This window comes from Rhamphochromis sp. 'chilingali' (assembly GCF_963969265.1).
Source record: "Rhamphochromis sp. 'chilingali' genome assembly, chromosome: 8".
NCBI lineage: Eukaryota > Metazoa > Chordata > Actinopteri > Cichliformes > Cichlidae > Rhamphochromis > Rhamphochromis sp. 'chilingali'.
In genome coordinates, this window is record NC_137935.1 from 14843374 (window position 1) to 14867764 (window position 24391).

The following is a 24391-nucleotide window of genomic DNA, read 5'->3' on the forward strand; positions in this document are numbered from 1 at the left end:
CACTGTATTTTAAATGTCCCAATAAATTCGCTGCAGTAGATTCAATTTTTTGAAGCCGTTAGCAACAACAACAACAACAACAACAACAAAAAACTACTCCACTCTCTTCTTAACCTATTATATCACAATAAACACTCCTAAAAAGAATATTTCAACTTTACAACTTTTACAAAACTCGGCAGCTCGTGTGCTGACGAAGACCAGAGGGCGGGCCACATTACACTGGTTTTAGAATCGCTGCATTGGCAGCCCGTGTGTTTCAGGATCGATTTTAAAGTTCTTTTATTGGTTTTTAAATGTCTTAATGGTCTTGGGCCTTCTTATCTCTCAGATCTGCTTTTACCATATTAACCCTGAGGTCCTCTTGTACTGGCCTTTTGATTGTCCCTAAAGTCAGGACACATACTCACGGAGAGGCAGCTTTTCAGTGGTATGGTCCTCATCTGTGGAACAGCCTGCCGGAGGAGCTCAGGGCTGCAGAGAACGTACATGTTTTTAAGAACAGGCTCAAGACCCACCTTTTTAATTTAGGTTTGACTTAACCTTTATGCATTTTATGCTTATTTATTCTATCCTGTTATTCTATTATTAATTTAGGCTTCACCTAATATTTATTGATTTTATTCTTATTCATTTTTTAATCTTCTTACTCTATTTATATTTATATTCATATTGTATCCCGTTCTTATTTGTTTTATCGTTTTACCCTGTATATATCCTATTGTGTCATATCTCCAGTGTTTCCTCGGAGGGCGCTCTCTGCACCGGGGCTGTGATCGACCGTGGCTGCTGGGGCTCTCGGGGTCCTCTCAGCCTGGCTGGGGGGCTTCTTTGCCTCCCTCCTGCTGTGTGCCCAGCCTGGAGGCTGCGGTCTGTGACCGGCTCCCGGTGCAGACGGCTCCCTGTTATAGTGTTTCCTCACTTGGCTCATGCGTACTCAGCCCAATTTTACTCTTTAAGTGTGTGTGTGTGTGGGGGGGATATGTGTGTATTCACATCGTTTATGTTAATGAAAGTGTGGGGAGTGAGTTGGAGGGTGGGGTGGGGTGGACAGCTTTTAACCATGTAAAGCACTTTGTGCTACATTTTTTTTGTATGAAAAGTGCTTTATAAATAAAGATTGATTGATTGATTGATTTATAAACACATGTCTTTTATGTTTGTGGTCAAATAGACCCATCCAACCATCCATCCATCCATCCATCTTCTTCCGCTTTATCTGGGCCCGGGTCGCGGGGGCAGCAGCCTAAGCAGAAAAGCCCAGACCTCCCTCTCCCCAGCCACCTCCTCTAGCTTATCCGGGGGAACAAAAAGGCGTTCCCAGGCCAGCCGAGAGATATAATCTCACCAGCGTGTCCTGGGTCTGCTCCGGGGCCTCCTCCCGGTGGGACATGCCTGGAACACTTCACCCATCCTTGTCAGATACCCGAACCACCTCAGAACTCCCGTAGCACCTGCCACAGGACACCCCAAGGGACACGGTCGAATGCCTTCTCCAAGACCACAAAACACATGTAGACTGGTTGGGCAAACTCCCATTTGCCCTCAAGTATCCTTGAGAGGATAAAGAGCTGGTCCAGTGTTCCGCAATCAGGACGGGAACCGCATTGTTCTTCCTGTATCTGAGGTTCGACTAGCGGACAAACTCTCCTTTCCAGCACCCTGGCATAGACTTTCCCAAGAAGGCTCTGTAGTGTGATCCCCCTGTAGTTGGAGCACACCTTCCGGTATCTTTTATGTTTGCAGTCAAATCGACCCAGGATTCAAAACCTTCCAAACACATTTCCCATATAATTTAAATGAATTAGAAAAATTTTATGATATTTTTTTAAGGAGCAGGTACTTAATATCGCACACAAGGGAATGCAGGTTCATTGTAAATGCATTGAAACAGATCTTTTTTCATGGGCTTGGCTCTGGGGACCCAGGGCTCATGTGCTTCATGGACTTCTGTATATTTGCTGGTCTGTCTTGGGCTGGTGGTCCTCACAGTGTGACCGCAGTGTTTATGCTTTGTGTTCTCGTGTTCCCCATTTTCCTGGTTTGTGTGTGTGTGTGTGTGTTGGGTGTTCTGGTTTCTCTGTGAGTCTGGGACCGAATAATAGTATACCTGCCATGGGGTCTCGCCGCACCTGGAGCGCAAACACATAACTGCAGCTGATTAGTCTCATCTCAGGAGCTTTGTTGTGAGAGAATCTTTAGTTTAGCTCAGAAGCTAATTATTGAAAGTGTTTGTTGTCATGGGTTAATCCTGCTAATCCGTCTCTGGTTTCCTGTTGGATTACAGAAACAGAGGAACGGAGTGGGTGCACCATGAACATTAAACAGAAGAGCGGAACACGGACCACTGTCATGGGAAGGGGACAATACACGGCAATCGGAGGACACACTCACACTCACTTGGAGCATGCACCGAAAATATTCTGCACCTTGTTGTCATTTTTGCTATAAATAAACGCACTGTCTTCATTCAGAAAGTCCAGCGTTTGGGTCCTATATCAGCTTCACTGACACCTTTATGAGACATGTGAGTGCTAGCACTGATAGATGCTCATATTAGAGATTGGAGATTGCTGTGTTTAAGGACCACAGTTCAAATCACCATTATGAGATTAATCATGCAGAGCAGCAAAAGCAACAAGGTCTTCTTACCAAGACCAGCATTCAGGGTTGGTGCACTCGAGACAAAATTTGTGATTTCCCACAAAATTGCAACGAGTTTTTGGTGAACTCTGCAATCTAATTTGCCGTGAGAAAAAAAGAAACATTGAAGACATTTCTGTATTTCCATTTGGCTCTGGATATTTGCTCCTTTGTGGAAGGAGGACCACTGCCAGAGCCCTACCAAATGACCTCCGGGTCATTGGTGTGAATGTCTCTGACCAAAACAATTGGACTTTATGAGGGTGGCTTGAGGGTAGGGATGTGCGGATCGATACTGAAATATCGATTTCTCCGATACCAGTCATTTATGTTGTAGAATCGATTCTCACATTAAAATATCGATATTTTAGTAATTTAGGGTAAATTTGTAGTTTATCATTAACAGGAACTGAGTGGAAAGAAACTATATTATTTGGATTGTCTACATTGGAAGGAACTACTTCCTCTTCTGCCTTTCATAGTCACGTGCAAAATACGGCTGTATAAATATATGGCAGCCCCTTGGCGTGTGCACTCACAACAATGGCTGAGCGTAAATGGAGTCATGTGCAGATGTATTTTACATCCACAAACAGCTGAGACATGGTTTGCGATACATGTGACAAGAAAGTTAGGTGTTGTGGCAACACCACTAACCTTGTCAAACACCTTAGAGTAAATCATATCACAGAATATGACGAGTGTATGTTGAGGCGAACTGAAGAGGAGCAGTGGAAAGGGACAGCTGCTGCTAGGGCGAGACAGACGTCTCTCACGGAGTCCTTTAGTGCTGCAGGCAGGCAAGGTGTTTTGTAAGTTTTTGTACAAAGTATCGGTATCAACTCAGTATCGTCGATACCACCCTGAATTTTACTTGGTATCGAATCGGAAAGGAAATCAGTGGTATCGCACATCACTACTTGAAGGCCCAACGTTCTTTAGTGGCCTGTGTGGTCACTGCCCAGCATCGTGGAGTCTGTTGGGCATTTCCCATATAGTACCAGAATTGGTATGTCCACCATTGGTGCCCTGTGGTTTTCACAGATGAGGTCGGTTCACCATGAGCACATGTGCTATGGGGAATGTTTTGCTGCCTGTAATGTCATTCAACATGACAGGTTTGGTGGTGAGTAAGTGATGGTCTGACAAGGTTATCCCTTTAGGAACTCACAGAGCTCAAATATAAAAATTTGAAAACAGCCTTTCATTTCCAGTATACTGTATTATGCAAAATACTATGCTATTACTATTTTTTTTAACCTCATAGGCATTGCTCAAATTATTGAGCATTATTACCGATTATTTTTTCTCATAGGCTAATAATAAAATGTATTGCTTGTAAATTATTTTTGAACACATTTCAAGATATTGTAAAATACAGATTATAGAACATAATGACTTTCTCAAAGACTGCTGCGTAAGAGCATGTCATAATAAAGACGTAGCACTGCCTTTGAACAACTATATAAATCAGTGAAAACACACCCATAACAGATGCCTGACATCAGGCAGGGATGGAGCTGTCAGCTGTGTTTATTTGTCTGAAATTATATCTGTATTTGGTTGAGCTGAAATCAGCTCTTGCCCTAGATCTATCTCTAGATGGTCTGGATCAAATGCCTACAGAGGCTCAGGATAGATCTGTGGCTTCTTCTGTGAAATGTAAGCTGCAGGGTAGCACTCGTATCCCTGCATTCTCAATGGATGGGGACTATGTTATTGGTGGTGTTTTCTCAATCCACTACTACATGCAAACAGTAAACCATGACTACACTACCATGCCTGAGCCAGTGAGATGCAGTGGGAGGTCAGTAAGTAAAAGGATTGGTTTACAAAACATGTTTGGTTGTGCTGGAATAGTATGACCTGACCTGTATGTTGTCTAATAATTTGTAAAGAATCAATAATTTTTTAATATTAGTGATACTGATACTTTATTTTCTTCAAGAGTGAAATTACACTTTGTAAATTTTCTTATGAATTTTTAACATGAGATAAATGCCTATATTATTATCACTGTTATTATATATTAATAATATGTCATTTTGCTTTGATATCAGTTACTAATCTTGTATGGTGAATTTAAGCCTTATATTTTATCCTCAGATGATTTGCAGTTATTAGTTGTTTGTGGCCCAACTAAACATTTTCCTTACTGTCTTTTTTTCTATTGAAGCTTAAAATATCTGAAATCTATGTAGTTTAAAATCGAATATTGAGTTGATGTTCTTTTTGCAGCATTAATACCCGTGAGCTGCGCTTCTCACGAGCAATGGTTTTTGCCATTGAAGAGATTAACAACAGCACAGAGCTTCTGCCCGGGATAAGGCTTGGGTATCAGATCTATGACTCATGTTCATCAGTGCCTGTGGCAGTGCATGTGGCATTTCAGTTGTTAAATAGCTTGGACACTGTGTTTTACACAGGTGGCAACTGCTCACTATCTGGTATGGTGATGACTATTGTTGGTGAGTCTGGGTCTACACCATCCATCAGCATGTCACGCATCCTTGGGTCTTTTAATATTCCTCAAGTAAATGGCAATCTTTGTATTTCTAATAAGCATGCAAATGAGTTTTTATTGTGCCATCCTTAAAAGAGTTTTGTTTCCTTTTTTTGCTTTAGGTGAGCCATTATGCCACTTGCGCATGTTTGTCTGACAAGCAGCAGTACCCGAATTTTTTCAGAACAATCCCCAGTGATCGTTTCCAAGCTGAAGCGCTAGCCAAGCTGGTAAAGCACTTTGGCTGGACTTGGATAGGTGCTGTTCGTTCGGATTCAGATTATGGAAATAGTGGCATGGCATCTTTTCTAGAAGCAGCACAAAAAGAGGGAATCTGTGTGGAATATTCTGTATCTTTCTATCGGACTCACCCACATAGCAGGATCCAAGAAGTAGCAAGTGTTATCCGCAGGTCTCTACATGACAGGTTTTGCTTAGATTGAGATTTGCTTAAAGAAATCCATCCATCCATTGAATTAGTTCTGCTTATTGTTTTGTGTTTTATTTACTGCTGTCTATTAGATTAAGAAAGTTAAATTAATACTGGATTAACAAAAGTTACAAGAAATTTCTTAATGTATTGCATTCTTTCTTAAGGTCTACAGCAGTGGTTATTGTGGCATTTGTTGCTTCTGGTGACATGAAAATTCTGTTGGAGGAGCTTTCACGTGAGCCTTCCCCACCTCGCCAGTGGATAGGCAGTGAGTCATGGATAACTGATTCAGAATTTAGAAGGTTTAATTTCTGTGCTGGGGCCATTGGATTTGGGATTCAGAAGTCTGTAATCCCCGGTTTCAGAGATTTCCTGCTTAATTTGTCTTCCTCTCAAGTAGCTACATCCCCTATGCTTACTGAGTTCTGGGAGGAATCGTTCAACTGCAAAATGAAAAAAAGTGAGAAAATCCTTTTGATCTTTAGCAACTTTTGTTTTGCTCAAATATAAGGTTAAATATTTTTTTTATTAATTCTTTATGTTCTGATCTCTGGGGTGAGGTTTAGGCACTCAGTTAATGTAGTGATTTTGTCCCATTTTAAAAATGTGATTTGTTGTCTATTAAGGAATTTTATATTAATATGATTTGGTAAATACATGACAAATGAAAATGCATTAATGAAATTTAAAATCTTGCAGTGATGAAACAGTCCCTGTGTCGTCTATTGTTTAGGTCCTGTTGTAGACAAGAAGATATGTAATGGAACTGAAGACATACAGAATCTTCAAATCCCGTATACTGACACATCTCAGCTCAGAATTACTAACATGGTGTACAAGGCTGTGTATGCAATAGCACATGCCATCCATAATACAGTGTGTCAGAGAACCAATGGCATAGCTAAGTGTGACAAACTAACCAAGTTAGAGTCCAAACAGGTCAGCTCAAATGTTTATGCTAATATAGTTTCTTTTGTTACCCCTAATGTATTCTTCATGAAATCAAATATTAGTGTAAGGCCTAATATTTTGGCATATCTTTTCTCTGCCTTCCATTCCTTTCTAACATACAGATCTTAGCAGAGCTGAAGAAAGTAAATTTTTCCCAAAATGGTTATGATGTGTCATTTAATGCTAATGGGGATCCTGTGGCGATTTACGAGTTGGTTAACTGGCAGAAGAGTGAAACTGGAAAAACAGAGTTGGTAACAGTAGGACTTTATGATGCATCACTGCCAATTGGCCAAGAGTTCCAGATTAACCAGAGCATAACCTGGATGGAGGATGGCACCCAAGTAATGAATCAAAAGACAAGAACCACACTGCACTTTGGAGGATTAAGGATTTATATATATATATTAGGGGTGCAACGATATTCGTATCGATATTGAACCGTTCGATACAGTGCTTTCGGTTCGGTACGCATATGTATCGAACAATACAACATTTGTAATTTATTTTATCAATTTTCCTTCTGACGATGCTGTCTGTGTTGAGCGCTCAGTGAATCTGTGTTCGACTACTCCGCCTAGGCTGCACTGTCGAGCGCAGATCCACTGAGCGCTCAACACAGACAGCATAGTCAGAAGGAAGAGCGCAGGGCACCTCCCCCACCCTCATTCAGATCTGGCGTTTGGAATTATTTTGGTTTTCATGTGACGTATGACCCTGAAGGTAAGCGAGTCATGGACTAAGGTAAAAGAGTATGTTGGATGTGCCATGCAATGCTCAATTACATTGGTGTGAACTAGTGTGCTAGCGCAGTTAGCTCGTTAACGTGTTGGCCGTCTAGCCCCATCCACGGAGCGATCGGCGGTAGCTCGTTAACGGAGATTTGCCGTGTTGTGGCGTTAAGGTCATTTCAACGAGATTAACCTGAAAGCACTAGTGGGAACACGACGAATATGACTGCACATTTACGCCGACATCATCCTAGTGCAAAGACAAGTGGAAGCAGACAAAAAAAAGCAAGCATGCTACTAACTTTAGCCGAGTCATTTAGACAGCTGTTAGCACTTGATTCTCCTTATGCTGCTGAGAATATAGCCCAGAAGAAGCGGATAGTATAGCTTTTATTTTGGAAAGAGCCATTTCTCTGTAATAAACTCTCTTTTCCAAAGATGAGTGATTCCTCAATCAGATACAGGGCTTGCAATATCGCTAGCCCGACGTCCCGGAGCTAGCGATTTTTTTCAGTCGGGCTACCAAAATCTATCTCTTCCCTGCCCGTCGGGCTATTGTAGGAAAAATATATGTCAATGGTTTTGCATTCTTTCAGAAATGTAGCTGGGTAATTATGTCATTGGCATTGGTGAGCCACTGTCAATATGTGACATATTGAAGTCGCGTTTGAATTTGCGCTTGTTTTTTTGCTTTCACTTTGCAATCGTGCGAACTGTGTATAGAGAGCGACAGCACTGATCTGTGAGTGATGATAATTTGTGCACCAATTCCTCTGACATCGTCTTATTAATCGTTAGCTTACTATGCAAACATGACAAGTGAAATCTCCCGCAGCAAGCTTAAACATGTGAGAGGTTGATCGCGCAGAGAATCGCTGAGCTTATGTGAGTGCGCGTGTAAAAGCATTTCAGTTCTGCTGAGCCAAATAAGACAGGTCAGGGTGAAGAAGTGACAGCCAAAGAAAAGCTTACCACAAAACGGAGAAGTTATGACAAATCAGACTATAAGGCAAAAAGAAAGTGCAGCTTTATGGTTTCATGGACAAAATAATTTCTGTGGCTGCAATATGACGAGCTAAATAACCAGGGCTGCACATAAGTGGTCCGCAGGTGCGCATTCGCTGTCAAAATAAAAAACACGCACAAGGGTTAGGCTTAAATTTAAAAACTGTACTTTTGAGTTAAAATATATATTTATAATTTTAATAAATGACAAATTAAAAATGCATGAACATTTTTTTGTATCGAAAAAATATCGAACCGTGACACCAAAGTATCGAACCGAACCGAACCGTGAATTTTGTGTATCGTTGCACCCCTAATATATATATATATGTCTTTTGTTTTGGCTTTATCTCTCACAGGTGCCAGTGTCAGTGTGCAGTGCCAGTTGTCCTCCAGGAACTCGTAAAGTGCTGCAGAAAGGAAAACCCATCTGCTGCTATGACTGTATACTGTGTCCTGAAGGAGAGACTAGTAATACAACAGGTAAAATAAAATGATTTTACATATATTCAAAATTATTTTAGTGTGCATAACAGTAGCAGCGGGAATGAAGATCAGCACCTCCAAATCTGAGGCCATGGTTGTCAGCCGGAAAAGGGTGGAGTGCCCACTCGGGGATGAGTTCCTGCCCCAAGTGGAGGAGTTCAAGTATCTCGGAGTCTTGTTTGCGAGTGTTCGGGGGAAGGGAGCTGGAGATCGACAGACGGATTGGTGTTGCGGCCGCAGTCATGCGGACACTGCACCGGTCCGTCGTGGTGAAGCGTAAAGCGTGCTGAGCTTAAAAGCGAAGCTCTCAATTTACCGGTCGATCTACGTCCCTACCCTCACCTATGGCCACGAGCTGTGGGTAGTGACCGGAAGAACGAGATCGCGGACAAAAGCGGCAGAAATGAGCTTCCTCCGAAGGGTGGCTGGACCCACCCTTAGAGATGGGGTGAGAAGTTCAGCCATCCGGGATGGCCTCAGAGTAGAGCCGCTGCTCCTCCACATTGAAAAGAGAGTTGAGGTGGTTCGGTATCTGACAAGGATGCCTCCTGGGTGTCTCCTGGGTGAGGTGTTCCAGGCATGTCCCACCGGGAGGAGGCCCCGGGGCAAACCCAGGACACGCTGGAGAGATTATATCCCTCGTCTTGCCTGGGAATGCCTTTTTGTTCCCCCGGATAAGCTAGAGGAGATGGCTGGGGAGAGGGAGGTCTGGGTTTCTCTGCTTAGACTGCTGCCCCCGCGACCCGGGCCCGGATATAGCAGAAGAAGATGGATGGATGGATGTGCATAACAAAAAAATTAACAAATTAATTGTTGAAGCCTTCTTTATGTCTCTCTTCTTTTTCTTTACATTCAGATTCTGCTGATTGTTTACCCTGCCACAAGGAATTCTGGCCTAATGCAAAGAGAGACACTTGTATCCCTAAGCCTGTAGAGTTTCTTTCATTTGAAGACATCCTTGGAATCATCTTGGCTACACTCTCTGTTCTGGGTGCTTGTCTGGCCATTACCACTGTAGCTATATTTTTTCATCACGGGACATCTCCAATTGTCCGAGCCAACAACTCTGAGCTGAGCTTCCTGCTGCTCATCTCACTGACTCTGTGTTTCTTATGTTCATTAACTTTCATTGGAGCACCATCTGAGTGGTCCTGCATGCTGCGTCACACTGCGTTTGGCATCACCTTTGTACTCTGTATCTCCTGTGTACTTGGGAAAACTATAGTGGTTTTAATGGCTTTTAAAGCAACACTTCCAGGTAGCAATGTGATGAAATGGTTTGGTCCTCCACAACAAAGAATGACTGTTGTGTCTTTCACCTTTATTCAAGTTTTAATATGTACTATTTGGTTGGTACTTAGCCCTCCATTCCCAATTAAAAATCTAACCGCATACAAGGAGAAAATCATACTGGAATGTGCATTAGGCTCTGCTGTTGGCTTCTGGGCTGTGCTCAGTTACATAGGCCTACTTGCTGCCTTTTGCTTTGTTTTAGCTGTTTTAGCCCGCAAATTACCTGACAATTTCAATGAAGCTAAATTTATCACCATCAGCATGCTGATATTCTGTACAGTGTGGATCACCTTTATCCCAGCATATGTCAGCTCTCCTGGGAAATTCACTGTGGCTGTTGAGATTTTTGCCATTCTGTCCTCCAGCTTTGGACTAATAATGTGTATATTTGCTCCAAAATGTTTTATAATTTTGTTTAACCCCGAGAAGAACACCAAGAAATATTTAATGAACAAAAATCCAACTTAGGTTTGTAATTTTTAATATTATAACAGGAAGATCAAATATTAGACACAATGAATTATTTATAACTTTACCTTATTACTTACTCATTTATTTCTCAGTTTTTGAATCTATGCCTATACATATACAGGGTGGTGAAAAAATATTTCTCCCTTTCCCAATTCATAGTTTTTTCACATTTGTCACACTTAAATGTTTCAGATCATTAAATACATTTTGATATAAGATAAAGATAATCCAAATAAATGCAAAATTTAGTTTGTAAATGATTAATTAAATTTAATGAAAATCATAAACCTGTTTAATGTCATGTCAAGCATCTTATTCAAATTTATATCAAGACTTTGACTAGGCCACTCAAATTTTTTAGATATGTTTTCTTTTGTTTGGTCTTTTGAGTCACTCGGGGGTAGACTTGGTGTTGTGTTCATGATCATTGTTCTTTGGTATAGCCTAAGTGAGCTTTTGGGCTTTAGGTCATAAACTCGTGGCCAGACATTCTACAGATTTTCTGGTAGAGAGCAGAATTCACAGTTCCATCAACTACAGTAACAATTACAGGAAATTGTCCTGGTCCTGAAGCATAAAGCAGCCCCAGATGATATTAAGACATAACTTTTTTCCATTAATAAATAAAATCATTATTGAAAAACTGCATTTTGTTTTTCCTAAATATTTTCATCTAATATTAAAGTTTTGTATTATATTTATCTATTTCTTTTCTCTCTCTCTCTCTCTCTCTATATATATATATATATGTATATATATATATATATATATATATATATATATATATATATATAAACACCCAGCACGCCCCTGCGGGCGGTTTATCCTTCAAGCTCGGGTCCTCTACCAGAGGCCTGGGAGCTTGAGGGTCCTGCGCAGTATCTTAGCTGTTCCCAGGACTGCACTCTTCTGGACAGGGAACTCCGATGTTGTTCCCTGGATCTGCTGGAGCCACTCGCCTAGCTTGGGAGTCACCGCACCTAGTGCTCCGATTACCACAGCGACCACTGTTACCTTCACCCTCCACATCCTCTCGAGCTCTTCTCTGAGCCCTTGGTATTTCTCCAGCTTCTCGTGTTCCTTCTTCCTGATATTGCTGTCATTCGGAACCGCTACATCGATCACTACGGCCGTCTTCTTCTGCTTGTCTACCACCACTATGTCCAGTTGGTTAGCCACCACCATTTTGTCCGTCTGTATCTGGAAGTCCCACAGGATCTTAGCTCGGTCATTCTCCACCACCCTTGGGGGCATCTCCCGTTTTGACCTTGGGACTTCCAGGTTATACTCGGCACAGATGTTCCTGTACACTATGCCGGCCACTTGGTTATGGCGTTCCATGTATGCCTTGCCTGCTAGCATCTTGCACCCTGCTGTTATGTGCTGGATTGTCTCTGGGGCATCTTTACACAGCCTGAACCTGGGGTCTTGCCTGGTGTGATAGACCCCAGCCTCTATGGATCTTGTACTCAGAGCTTGTTCTTGTGCTGCCATGATTAGTGCCTCTGTGCTGTCTTTCAGTCCAGCTTTGTCCAGCCACTGGTAGGATTTCTGGATATCAGCCACCTCCTCTATCTGCCAGTGGTACATACCGTGCAGGGCCCTGTCCTTCCATGATGGTTCCTCGTCTCCCTCCTCTTTCTTGGGTTTCTGCTGCCTGAGGTATTCACTGAGCACTCAGTCAGTTGGGGCCATCTTCCCAATGTATTCTTGGATGTTCGTTGTCTCATCCTGGACTGTGGTGCTGACACTCACCAGTCCCCGGCCCCCTTCCTTCCACTTAGCGTACAGCCTCAGGGTGCTGGACTTGGGGTGAAACCCTCCATGCATGGTAAGGAGCTTTCTTGTCTTTATGTCAGTGGCTTTTATCTCCTCCTTTGGCCAGCCTGTTACCCCAGCAGGGTACCTGATCACGGGCAGGGCGTAGGTGTTGATGGCCCGGATATTGTTCTTACCGTTCAGCTGACTCCTCAGGACTTGCCTGACCCTCTGCAGGTACTTGGTGGTTGCAGCCTTTCTAGCGGCCTCTTCATGGTTCCCATTTGCCTGCGGGATCCCCAGGTACTTGTAACTGTATATATATATATATATATATATATATATATATATATATATATATATATATCAAACCAGAGTCAAAGGTACAATAATGTTGACCAGAATGTAAGTATTGTGCAGAATCAACACAGGAAAAAAAAAAAATCAAAGAGTAGACATCTGTCTGATCTGTTACTCGAATGTAGTGGCAGACATCCTATACAGCCATGTTTAGATATAAGATTCCTGTTAAATGCTACCATTCACATCAATGAATATTTTCTATTTGGAATGTGATATCATCAGAGAATGTGGGTAAAACAGAAGTTACCTCGGCTTGGTTTACTTTTACTACATGGCCACTCTTACCTGTTTCTTCTTGCTTTCTCTCCTTTTGCTGTCTTCATCCTCTCTCTCTACTTCTCTCCCTATCTATCCTCTTCTTTCAATGTTTCTGCTGACACCAAAAGGTAAATGTAAGAGTGAAACAAAATTTACAGCCCGATAAGTGACTGGTTTACATCACCTTATAATGAAATTCTAATTGAATATGGGCTGTTGCTGCCCATTGAATTTTGCAGTTTTCACTTGTCTTTGCTAATGTTTCAGGTAAAGTTTGTTTTAACCCTCTTGAGGCAGGCGTTGCCGATTTGCAACAGTTAAAAATTAACAACCTGATTACCCCACATACATATTTTATGAGTTTTTTTCAGAAGTACCACTGCAGGACTTGGTTGTGCATTAGCAACAAAAAGTTTAATTTGAGCCTGAGAGGGTTAATGATCTTCATGACCACTTCACATGAAAGGGTGTAGTAATGTAGCAATACTGAAAAAATTCTAATATTAGAAAAATATGAAAAGGATGCACAAAATACAGAAAGAAAGTAACACAGCTGTTCCAAATAAGTCCAAAGTGCGAATTCACTGTTTTCTAATTTAGTATTAACAGCACTAAATGAATGTTCTTCGACCCGTAAGACTGGAAAAAAGTTTCTATTTAAAAAATGAATATTGAAAAGGGATGATCTGATATCCTCGTGTTGGTGTTGTTCCCAGACCATCATGAAAATGTTGTTCCAGGTTCAACATTGCAAGTGACCAATCACATTGTTGTGACGTTATTCTTTTGCGCGCCAAGCCATTCGTGCATTTATGAAATTCCAATGTTGCAAGGACAATATCAATTCTGCTTATTGTTTATTAAAGGGTTACGGTTAGGGTTAGGGTTAGGGTCAGGGCCCGTTGATCGGCGGACAGAGGCGGTTTCACGCAGCTTTAGTACAGTTTTTTGTTTTACGCCGGTTTTTCCCGAAGTCGCAAAAGTATGACGTCACAACATTCTGATTGGTCACTTGCAATGTTGATCCTGGAACAACATTTAGTATGATGATCTGGGAACAACACCAACACGAGGATATCAGATCAACCATTGAAAAGACAGTTTTATTATTACAGCCACTGCCTTTAACATTCTGAGATTAATTAAAAAATAAATACAAAAACTGATTTCAAAATGTGTTTACATGCAAATTGAATTTAAAATCAGCAACTTCAAAGGGATGCTCTGTTTTAGGCTCATATATTAAGAATTAAGACTTTATATATATGGATTAAGATAACAATAAAATTGTTGTAAATTGTTCCTGTCATGGTCCTGGGCCGTGTTGGCCCAGTATTCTTAGTTCTCTTGTATTTTTGTATTCAGTTCTCTGTTTAGGTTCTGTTTCCTGAGTTGCCCTGTTATGTTGTTCCCTGTGTGCTTTCCCTTTGTGACTCTCACCCCCTGTGTGCCCCTCTATGTATTCATGAGCCCTTGTCCCCTTTCGTGTTTTATTCCATGTTTTCCCCAGCCTGTTATGTCTGTTCTCCCCGTGCTCTCTCCTCCTGTCTGAACCTCTGTGTACTTCCTGTTGGACTCTGCCCGTCTCCCGTCAGTGTTATGTTCACCCCGCCCTGTCTCGTTATGGTTATCTGTGTCAGCTGTGTTCCCCGTGTGTTCCCACTTTCCTCGTTAACCCTCTGTGTATTTCTGTCTGCGTCTCCCTCTGTTCGGCGTCGCGTTCTCCCTCATAGCTGCGTGGATTTCCCTGTGTCTCTCTGCAAGTGTTAGTTATTGTTCCCGGTTTAAGTTTTGTATTTCTTGTGATCTGCCTTCCAGCATTAAAGCTGTGATTTTGAGTTTATCCCCTGAGTCCGTGAGTTTGCATTTTGGGTCCTCATCCTGCTTGCCACACAGCGATCCATGACAGTTCCCAGCCAATAGAAGAAAAAGCAAGTGATAAAGCTGCTTCTAAATGCAAAGACATTAAACACTACTGGAAAATCTCTCAGACTGTCATTAGAGAGCGGTCTGAGGGACCTTCAAGGTTTGTGATTCTATTTTTCAGAGAACTGGTTTGTCAGTAAGTAGAGTTGATCTCTAATCTGGATCACATTTGCAGCATGAGTTACCATGGTCATGTACCCTGGTAATAAGTAAACCACCTTCCACCAAGGTTCACCCTGAAGTTACCTGAATAAGACAAAATTCTGTAGCACAGGCCTCAGCTCTTTCTTACTAACAATGCTGCAATCATGGCTGGGACCAATGTGGTTTTTTTTTCTTTTCACGAATGTTCAGGAAATAATTACTAACTGTTAGTTAGTCTCTGCTTAACAACAGAGTTTTCCCTTTCCCCAAACCCCCCTGGACACCAAGCCCAATTCTTATTGTTAGTAATAAAGCATTCAATCTATCTGATTCATTCTCTGGAATCTGTTTGCTGCTTTTGGGTTCTCTCAATAACCGTTACCCTTAGGTCATCTTATATTTGACTCAATTCTCTCAATTTGTTGCCCAAACACTGACACTTGTGAATGGAATCTGACAATTTCACTACTCAAAGAAACATTAACAAATACCGTCATTTAAGATATTATACATCTATACAACAACTCAAAGCTATTGCATGGCATGTATAAATTATGTAGACAGTGAAATGGTCTACATCAGTTTTCCATATTTCCATATTTGGCCATCACTGAATGTTTTAACTCAGGGCGAGCCAACACCTCCTCAACTCACCCACAGGCCAACCTTATGTGATTTAGATGCAAGCAGGGGCGACTTTAGCCCATTTTGGGGGGTGCTTCAGCCCATTAACCTTATAACTCCTGTTGTGTGTGTGTGTGTGTGTGTGTGTGTGTGTGTGTGTGTGTGTGTGTGTGTGTGTGTGTGTGTGTTTGTGTACAGAGAGACAGCCAGGTTCATAATGGATATAAGGAAGTTTTTTCAAAAAAAGGAGCCACATTCAGGTAAAAGTGTAAAATCAGTGTTTCAATGTTTATATCTTTTATTAGATGTTCGTGTGGTTTGGTTATTTGCCTTTTGGTTGAAAGTAGACTGAGAGAGGACTTTTTGTTAGTGATCTTAATAGTATTTTTTTCATATTAATGTAATTTTTCATCTAATTGAATCTATTTGTGTATGATTGTCAGTCCAAAGAGGGAGAGAGGAAAGAGGGGAACGTGAGGAGAAAGGGCAAGATCAGGAAAAACCAGGTAAGAAAACAGACAGGGAATAGTGACAGGCAAAACAGAAACTGTTAAACTGACAAAGAGAAAAAAAATGATTTTACTCACACAATCTGGAGGTTGTGTCCTCCCTATATTAAAGCTGCTATACAGAATCTGCTAAACAAACTGGGTTGAAACATTTTTGACCCTTTTTAACATAACATTCCAACATAACATTATAATTGATTGGGGAGATTAAAATTAATGATATATTTTTATGTGGTTCAGCCACAACTCTACTAAAACCTCAGCCAGTTTTAGGTAGGCCAACTTTTGGACTGTCCAGTTGTCTGTATGACTGACACAGTACGTAGATCACATTTGCACACTATCAGAAAGTGCCAAACGGTGCCCTGGTGGAGTGAGGAGCTGTAAAGAGAAGCAGAGTGCTCTGTTTATATTCTAAAAATGTTTTAAGCTTGTTTCAAAGATTCTGTACAGCAGCTTTAAATGTTTTCCAAAAGCACACATACACTTATCAGTGTTTCTCAAACTTTTTACAGTGTGTACCACCTGATAAAAAATGTCAAGCTCTCCTAAGTACCACTATGAAAAAATGAAAATCATAAATCTTACAATGCAAAATTAGTATTATTAAATTAGTAAAACTAGTATCTGCAGTAAAGATTTTTTTCATGCATGGTATACATTCTACCACAGGCAAAGTTGCCTCCATTTTTATATATATTTTTTAAATATTTTGTAATAATTTATTTGTAATAATTTATTCTGTTTTGGAAGTGTTTTTTTGTGCATCTGTATTATATTATACATACACATTAAAATTGAATCTCTGTCCAAAAATCCACTCAGTTTACTTTTGACTCACTATGAGCATCATTCATAATTTTCCCCCAGTAATTAAGGAACTATATGTATTTTCTTTTCTTATTCCAATCCATTCTTCTTTTGCAGCATTTAAATAACCTTTATCAGATTTGATGGTTTTGTTACAGACTTTTCAAAAAAGTGTTTTGCATTTCTTTCACAAATGTGGGGATTAAATTGCGTTAAAATGCACAAAACAGTGATGTCATGTTTTGAGACGAGGACCCAGGCACAGAGAGACTTGATGAATTTAAGAATCTTATGATTTAATAAAGAAATTTGCAGACTTGCACAGAGATGGTAAAATTATGATGACTGATAACGGAGACGAAGACAACAGACGACGAGGACAGGGAGGATGCAGGGACTGACAGAGACAAGGAAGAAGTCTCATTGTGACGAGTAAAGTGTATCTTGGCCGGCTGGGCAGCTCTCTGGGTGCTCAGCACCCCCAAAGCTCTGATCCTAGAATCGCCCCTGAATGCAAGGTGTTGTCAAACCTTTGAGCCAAATTTCTCCTATGCAAAACATGCAGCAGTCTGTGCCAGGCTTACTTTAAGACTGTTGGTTCCTGTCGAGCCTACACAGTACTGGTCAGTGCTGTACCAAAGCTTTAAATGCTAGAAAGAAAAAAATAAAACTCTATGCATGGGTAGCATTTAGGCATTAATAATTGATATTTTACTATGACATGACACATGAGTTTTCTGACAAATATATAATAATGAAGGATTTAACATTTTGTGAGCAGAGGCCTGTGCTGCGAATAGAAATTAAACATACCCAGTGCATGAACTAGTGAGGCTATACTGTAGGACAAATACGTACTATAGGGAAAATATGAAATGATTATCTATACAGCAGAGCACTACATTTAAATATTAATGCTTATAGAACAACAACATTGTTTTGTGTGGTTTTTAGCACCAGACACAGGAGAATAATAATATATCAGAGGAAATGAAAAAATAGTATTCTTTTCTGTGTTTTGTAATGAAAAGTGTGTGACTCTAGGAAAACAGCTTAACAAACTTGAATTTAAAGCAGTGGTTCAACTTAAGAAATTAACGATTTGTTCAAGCAGTGTTATCCTCTCTCCTGTTGCACTTTGCTGTGATTGGGTGATCTAATGATGACTCATAAGAAACAATAAAATGACACAAGCACCAGATATATTAAAACACTTCACTGTGGTGTCATACACTATGCTAGAGGACCACTGGTTTAAGCACAAAGTTTTTATGAGTTTACCGTGAATAATGCATTCAACTCTTGTTGGTTATTTTCTTTGGGTGTTTTTTAATGTCTTCTTTAATACGATTTGTATTGTCTTCGTTGATGTTAACACTTCTAAGTCACTAAGTGTGGAGGGAGGTGTTGTGGAAAAAGAAGAAGCTGCGATGACAGAGCCAATGCATGGTTTAAAGATCAGGGGAACGAGAAGTGTTGATTCTAGTTTATCTCAGTGTGTAAAACTGGGAGGCAGTGAGCTCTCAGCCTTGCACTCTGATGGGGATGTTGTGATTGGAGGGTTTTTCCCTCTGCATTATGTTGTCACTGAGCCACAGCACAGCTACAACAGTAAACCTCAAATTACATCATGCAGCAGGTGAGTGTAGTATAGTGCTTTTTTTTTCTTCTTCCTTGTAACACAAAGTCAAAAAAGCATAAGCTTTGACCATATTGCCATGTTTCTATAAGACTGTTTAAATGATATTATTTTATTAAATGAATAAATATGTTATGGAGTTTTTCTTATCTACAGCTTTTATCAAAGAGCCTTTCGCTGGATGATGACTATGGTGTTTGCAGTGGAGGAAATTAACCATAATTCAAGTCTGTTACCAGGTGTTAAACTAGGCTACCATATCATAGACTGCTGTGACCATATCCCCACCGGCCTTCAGGCTCTTTTTTCGTTACTCAGACTCTCTAAAACTGTCGACAGTAAAGTTGAAAGATCAGAAGATACTGAATACAATGGTATCAACGGGGAAGGGTTAAAGACTGTAAGACTAACTACAAAAGAAATAATGACCTCATTGAAAAATAGAAATGAAATTTCAAATAGTGTTAAAAACACTGGATATTACCTAAATGAAAATACAAGAGAAGAAATAAAGACGAAAGAGTCTTCCACATGTCTGTATTATTCTCCGGTTCCTGCTGTGATTGGTCTTGCACCCTCTTCGTCTACAAGAGCTGTCGCTCACACACTTGGCCCTTTCAACATACCACTGGTAATATACTATACAACTTTATTTAATAGTGTTGTGTATTTGATTTGTGTTTTAGCTCAATAATACAGAAAGAAATCACTTTCTCTCTAGGTGAGTTATTTTTCCACCTGTACCTGTCTTACTGATAAGCATTTGTACCCATCATTCTTAAGAACTGTGCCAAGTGATCTCTTTCAAGTTAGAGGTCTCGTAAAGCTTGTCACATTTTTAGGCTGGTTCTGGGTGGGCACAATAGGAACTATGGTGAGATAAAAACTTTTTTAAATGCTACAATAAGACAGCTTTAGACAGCAACATGGTTTATAAATGCTTTCTGTATATACATTTCAGGATGACTACAGCCTTTATGGCATCCAGGCATTCTCTAATCAGTTTGGAAGGCAAGGTGGATGTGTGGCATTTCATCTCACCATCCCGACATCGCCCACAATGGCTGAAATACAAGAAATGACAGATACGCTGGAGAGTTCAACTGCTCGGGTTGTGGTGGTGTTTGCTACAGAAGGGAAGCTCCTAAATCTGTTCTCAGAAGTAAGTAGTGATATATAGTGTCATTATGCTCATAATTGTTTTCATGAAAATTGCTGCATTATTTTATCTATGATTTCCCAGCTAGCTCAAAGGAATGTGACAGGGATACAATGGATAGCCAGTGAAGCCTGGGTGACCTCGAGCCGACTGGCCTCACCCCAGTTTCTCGACATTCTACAGGGAACACTGGGCTTCACTTTCCCTGGAGTCAGCATCCCAGGCTTGAAAGAGTTTCTTTTGAATGTCCGACCCTCTCCCAAACCAGGAATGGAATTTTTCAATATGTTCTGGGAAGAACATTTTGGTTGTAAGCTGGAGTTTGAAAGCCAAAGAGCCAAAGACTATGAAGCAGATGATTTCAATGTTAATGATAGTTTTCGTTACAACTCAGGTTTCCAAAACAATTCTCTTTATATGGTCGGATTTAATGTGGGACAAAAAAGTTTATTTAACATGTCAGCTTATAAAGATGGTGAATATGCTTTTGAAAAGCCTGTATGCACAGGGTCAGAGGATTTGAGAAACACTGACAGCAGTTATAGTGATGTATCTCAGGTTCGAATATCCTACAATGTGTATAAAGCTGTGTATGCCGTTGCCCATGCTCTGCACACTTTTTTGAACTGCGATTCAGCAGGACCTAGCGGGGGATTGTGTGAGAAACACAGCTCATTTTCAAATGGTCAGGTAATTGAAAATATTATAAAATATTTAAATCAACATTCATGGGATTCATGTGTAGGGTTTTTTTTGCCATTCTTTTGTTTTTCTAATTCTCTTTTTTTGTAGTTTCTTCAATATCTGAAGATGGTCAATTTCACCAACCAGTTTGATGATAAAGTATACTTTGACTCCAATGGAGAGCCAGTCCCGCTTTATGACATTATTAACTGGCAGAAGGACAGCAAGGATAAAATCAGGTGGGATATAATACTTTAAAGTGCAAATGAACTGCATGTTGAAGTAATCATGAACAATAAACTATAGTTACATTTACTTTAGGATAACTGCAATTTTTGATAAAATGCTACAATACATAAATTCTTTGGCCTTTTGAAATATTTTATGCTACTTTGTGCTAGATTTATCAAAGTTGGAACATATGATGGTTCAGCACCACAGAGAGAGCAGTTGCAAATAAAAAAGAACACCATTGTATGGACAAAAGGACAGTTACAGGTAGGTCATAGTTATCCTCCACGTATTTGTTATGAAACTGTTCAAATTAACTTGATACACTATCTTAAATAGCAGAAACAACATATTGATGGCTATTTTACTTTTCTCTGTTCCTTGTTCAGGTTCCTGTATCTCAGTGTAGTGCTCCATGTCCCCCTGGCAGCAGGCAGGCCACACGCCAAGGAGAGCCCAAATGCTGCTTTGATTGTTTGCCCTGTGCAGATGGAGAGATCAGCAACCAGACTGGTAGCCCATATATGTTATTTATTATTATTTTTTTAAAGAAGATAAATAAATAAATTATTATGTAGTGCAATGAAGAAGGTCATTGAATTTAAAGATGGACACTTGGAGAACCATCAAGATATGTTGATATGCAAGGAAAACTTCCATAATGTTTACACACATATAGTTACGTTTTGTGTTCCCAAAGGTTCCACTGAGTGCACAAAATGTCCTGAGTACTTCTGGTCAGACAAAGAAAAAGTGAAATGTGTTGCAGGGGAAGAAGAATTCCTCTCTTTCTATGACACCATGGGAATCATCCTGGTTGCACTCACCCTGTTGGGATTCTTACTGACCACCATCATCACCATTGTGTTTCACAGTTTCCGCTTTACACCCATCGTCAAGGCCAACAATTCAGAAATAAGTTTCTTGCTTCTCCTGTCACTCAAGCTCTGTTTCCTGTGTTCTCTGGTGTTCATTGGTCAGCCATCTTGGTGGACATGTAGGCTCCGCCAGGCAGCATTTGGGATCAGCTTTGTCCTGTGTTTGTCCTGCCTCCTTGTTAAGACCATTGTGGTCCTCCTGGCTTTCCGGACTAATGTACCTGGTTCCAGGGGTCGGAAGCTGTTTGGTACATCCCAGCAGAGGATTCTGATCATCTGTGCGACAGCTCCTCAGGTAGGACGAACAGTCACTGTCATTTAAAGATCAGTTTGTGTGTTTCTGGTATTCTTCTATTATCCTATCCTCCCCTCAGATTTGTCTCTGTTCTGGCTGGGTGTTGGGAGCACCTCCCTTTCCATTCAGGAACCCAAACTACCAAGCTTTAACTGGAAAAGTGAGTATTAAATACTGAAAATATGACTTCTGTAATGTCTTTTCTTGATTTAGTTGCCATAAACCATCAGAAAAGATGAAAATGTCTTGCAAATGTATTCGGCCTCCTTGAACTTTTCCACATTTTGTCACATTACAGCCACAAACATGAATCAATTTTATTGGAATTCCACGTGAAAGACCAATACAAAGTGGTGTACACGTGAGAAGTGGAACGAAAATCATACATGATTCCAAACATTATTTACAAATAAATAACTGCAAAGTGGGGTGTGCGTAATTATTCAGCCCCCTGAGTCAATACTTTGTAGAACCACCTTTTGCTGCAATTACAGCTGCCAGTCTTTTAGGGTATGTCTCTACCAGCTTTGCACATCTAGAGACTGAAATCCTTGCCCATTCTTCTTTGCAAAACAGCTCCAGCTCAGTCAGATTAGATGGACCGCGTTTGTGAACAGCAGTTTTCAGATCTTGCCACAGATTCTCGATTGGATTTAGATCTGGACTTTGACTGGGCCATTCTAACACATGGATATGTTTTGTTTTAAACCATTCCATTGTTGCCCTGGATTTATGTTTAGGGTCGTTGTCCCGCTGGAAGGTGAACCTTCACCCCAGTCTCAAGTCTTTTGCAGACTCCAAGAGGTTTTCTTCCAAGAATGCCCTGTATTTGGCTCCATCCATCTTCCCATCAACTCTGACCAGCTTCCCTGTCCCTGCTGAAGAGAAGCATCGCCAGAGCATGATGCTGCCACCACCATATTTGACAGTGGGGATGGTGTGTTCAGAGTGATGTGCAGTGTTGGTTTTCCGCCACATATAGTGTTTTGCATTTTGGCCAAAAAGTTCCATTTTGGTTTCATCTGACCAGAGCACCTTCTTCCACATGTTTGCTGTGTCCCCCACATGGCTTTTGGCAAACTGCAAATGGGACTTCTTATGGTTTTCTGTTAACGATGGCTTTCTTCTTGCCATTCTTCCATAAAGGCCAACTTTGTGCAGTGCACGACTAATAGCTGTCCTGTGGACAGATTCCCCCACCTGAGCTGTAGATCTCTGCAGCTCGTCCAGAATCACCATGGGCCTCTTGGCTGCATTTCGGATCAGCGCTCTCCTTGTTCGGCCTGTGAGTTTAGGTGGACGGCCTTGTCTTGGTAGGTTTACAGTTGTGCCATACTCCTTCCATTTCTGAGTGATCGCTTGACCAGTGCTCCGTGGGATGTTCAAGGCTTGGGAAATCTATTTGTAGCCTAAGCCTGCTTTAAATTTCTCAGTAACTCTATCCCTGACCTGTCTTGTGTGTTCTTTGGACTTTATGGTGTTGTTGCTCCCAATATTCTCTTAGACAACCTCTGAGGCCGTCAAAGAGCAGCTGTATTTGTACTGACATTAGATTACACACAGGTGCACTCTATTTAGTCATTAGCACTCATCAGGCAATGTCTATGGGCAACTGACTGCACTCAGACCAAAGGGGGCTGAATAATCATGCACACCCGACTTTGCAGTTATTTATTTGTAAAAAAATGTTTGGAATCATGTATGATTTTCCTTCCACTTCTCACGTGTACACCACTTTGTACTGGTATTTCATGTAGAATTCCAATAAAATTCATTCATGTTTGTACCTGTAATGTGACAAAGTGTGGAAAAGTTCAAGGGGGCTGAATATTTTTGCAAGCCACTGTGTATATCTATATGTAGGGATATATGTATAAAGAGAGGAATGAAAAATATTCATACAAAATCTCTCTGTATTCATACTTTTTAACATCATTAGATTGTTGTGGAGTGTAAAGAGCCATGGCCTCCTGGATTCTATCTGGTCCTCGGTTACATTGGCCTACTGGCCTTTGTCTGTCTTCTCCTGGCATTCTTTGGACGAAAGCTACCGGACACATTCAACGAAGCAAAGTTCATCTCCTTCAGCATGCTGATTTTCTGGGCTGTGTGGATTTCTTTTATTCCAGCTTATGTCAGCTCTCCTGGGAAATTTTCTGTGGCAGTGGAAATATTTGCTATATTAGCATCCAGTTTTGGATTGTTACTATGTATATTTGTCCCCAAATGTTACATTATTTTACTGCACCCTGAAAGGAATATTAAGAAAGGCATGACTGGGAAATATCCAAGATGAGCATTTTGTATTTTCAGTGTTTTTCAGAGTAATTAATAAAGTACTCACATTTGAATTTGAAGCTAAATAAAATACCCTATGAGAGATGTCTTTTTTGTGTTTCTGAATAGTATTTTCCTTTTAGGCCTTTTTTAAAAGAAATATTTACAGTATGAGTACAAGTATAAAAAAGGACATGTCTAGAAATTATGAAAAATAACATGAAATAGGTTATCATAAAATAAAATGACAGTGCACTGCTGTTATTGAATATCAGTGATGGGTCAAGGATAACGCAAATATAAATATACAATTAGAGCTG

At 40.5% G+C, this 24391-nt stretch overlaps 2 protein-coding genes across 2 annotated transcripts; both read left to right on the forward strand.

Moving 5' to 3' along the window:
• Positions 1-4346: 4346 nt before the first annotated feature.
• Positions 4347-10513, forward strand: LOC308401090 (extracellular calcium-sensing receptor-like; the record flags this gene model as incomplete). The annotated part of the gene is made up of 8 exons (XM_080889151.1): positions 4347-4450; positions 4882-5176; positions 5269-5558; positions 5744-6039; positions 6313-6518; positions 6653-6874; positions 8626-8749; positions 9609-10513. The coding sequence occupies exons 1-8, from the start codon at positions 4392-4394 to the stop codon at positions 10511-10513; spliced, it is 2397 nt and encodes a 798-aa protein (XP_080745277.1). The 5' UTR covers positions 4347-4391.
• Positions 10514-19484: 8971 nt separating this feature from the next.
• On the forward strand, positions 19485-24090 carry LOC308400664 (extracellular calcium-sensing receptor-like; the record flags this gene model as incomplete). The annotated part of the gene is made up of 8 exons (XM_080888500.1): positions 19485-19709; positions 19791-20396; positions 20499-20629; positions 20792-20888; positions 21011-21134; positions 21322-21794; positions 21874-21954; positions 23734-24090. 8 exons carry the CDS (start codon positions 19485-19487, stop codon positions 24088-24090), a joined length of 2094 nt encoding a protein of 697 aa, XP_080744626.1.
• Between the last annotated feature and the right edge of the window lie 301 nt (positions 24091-24391).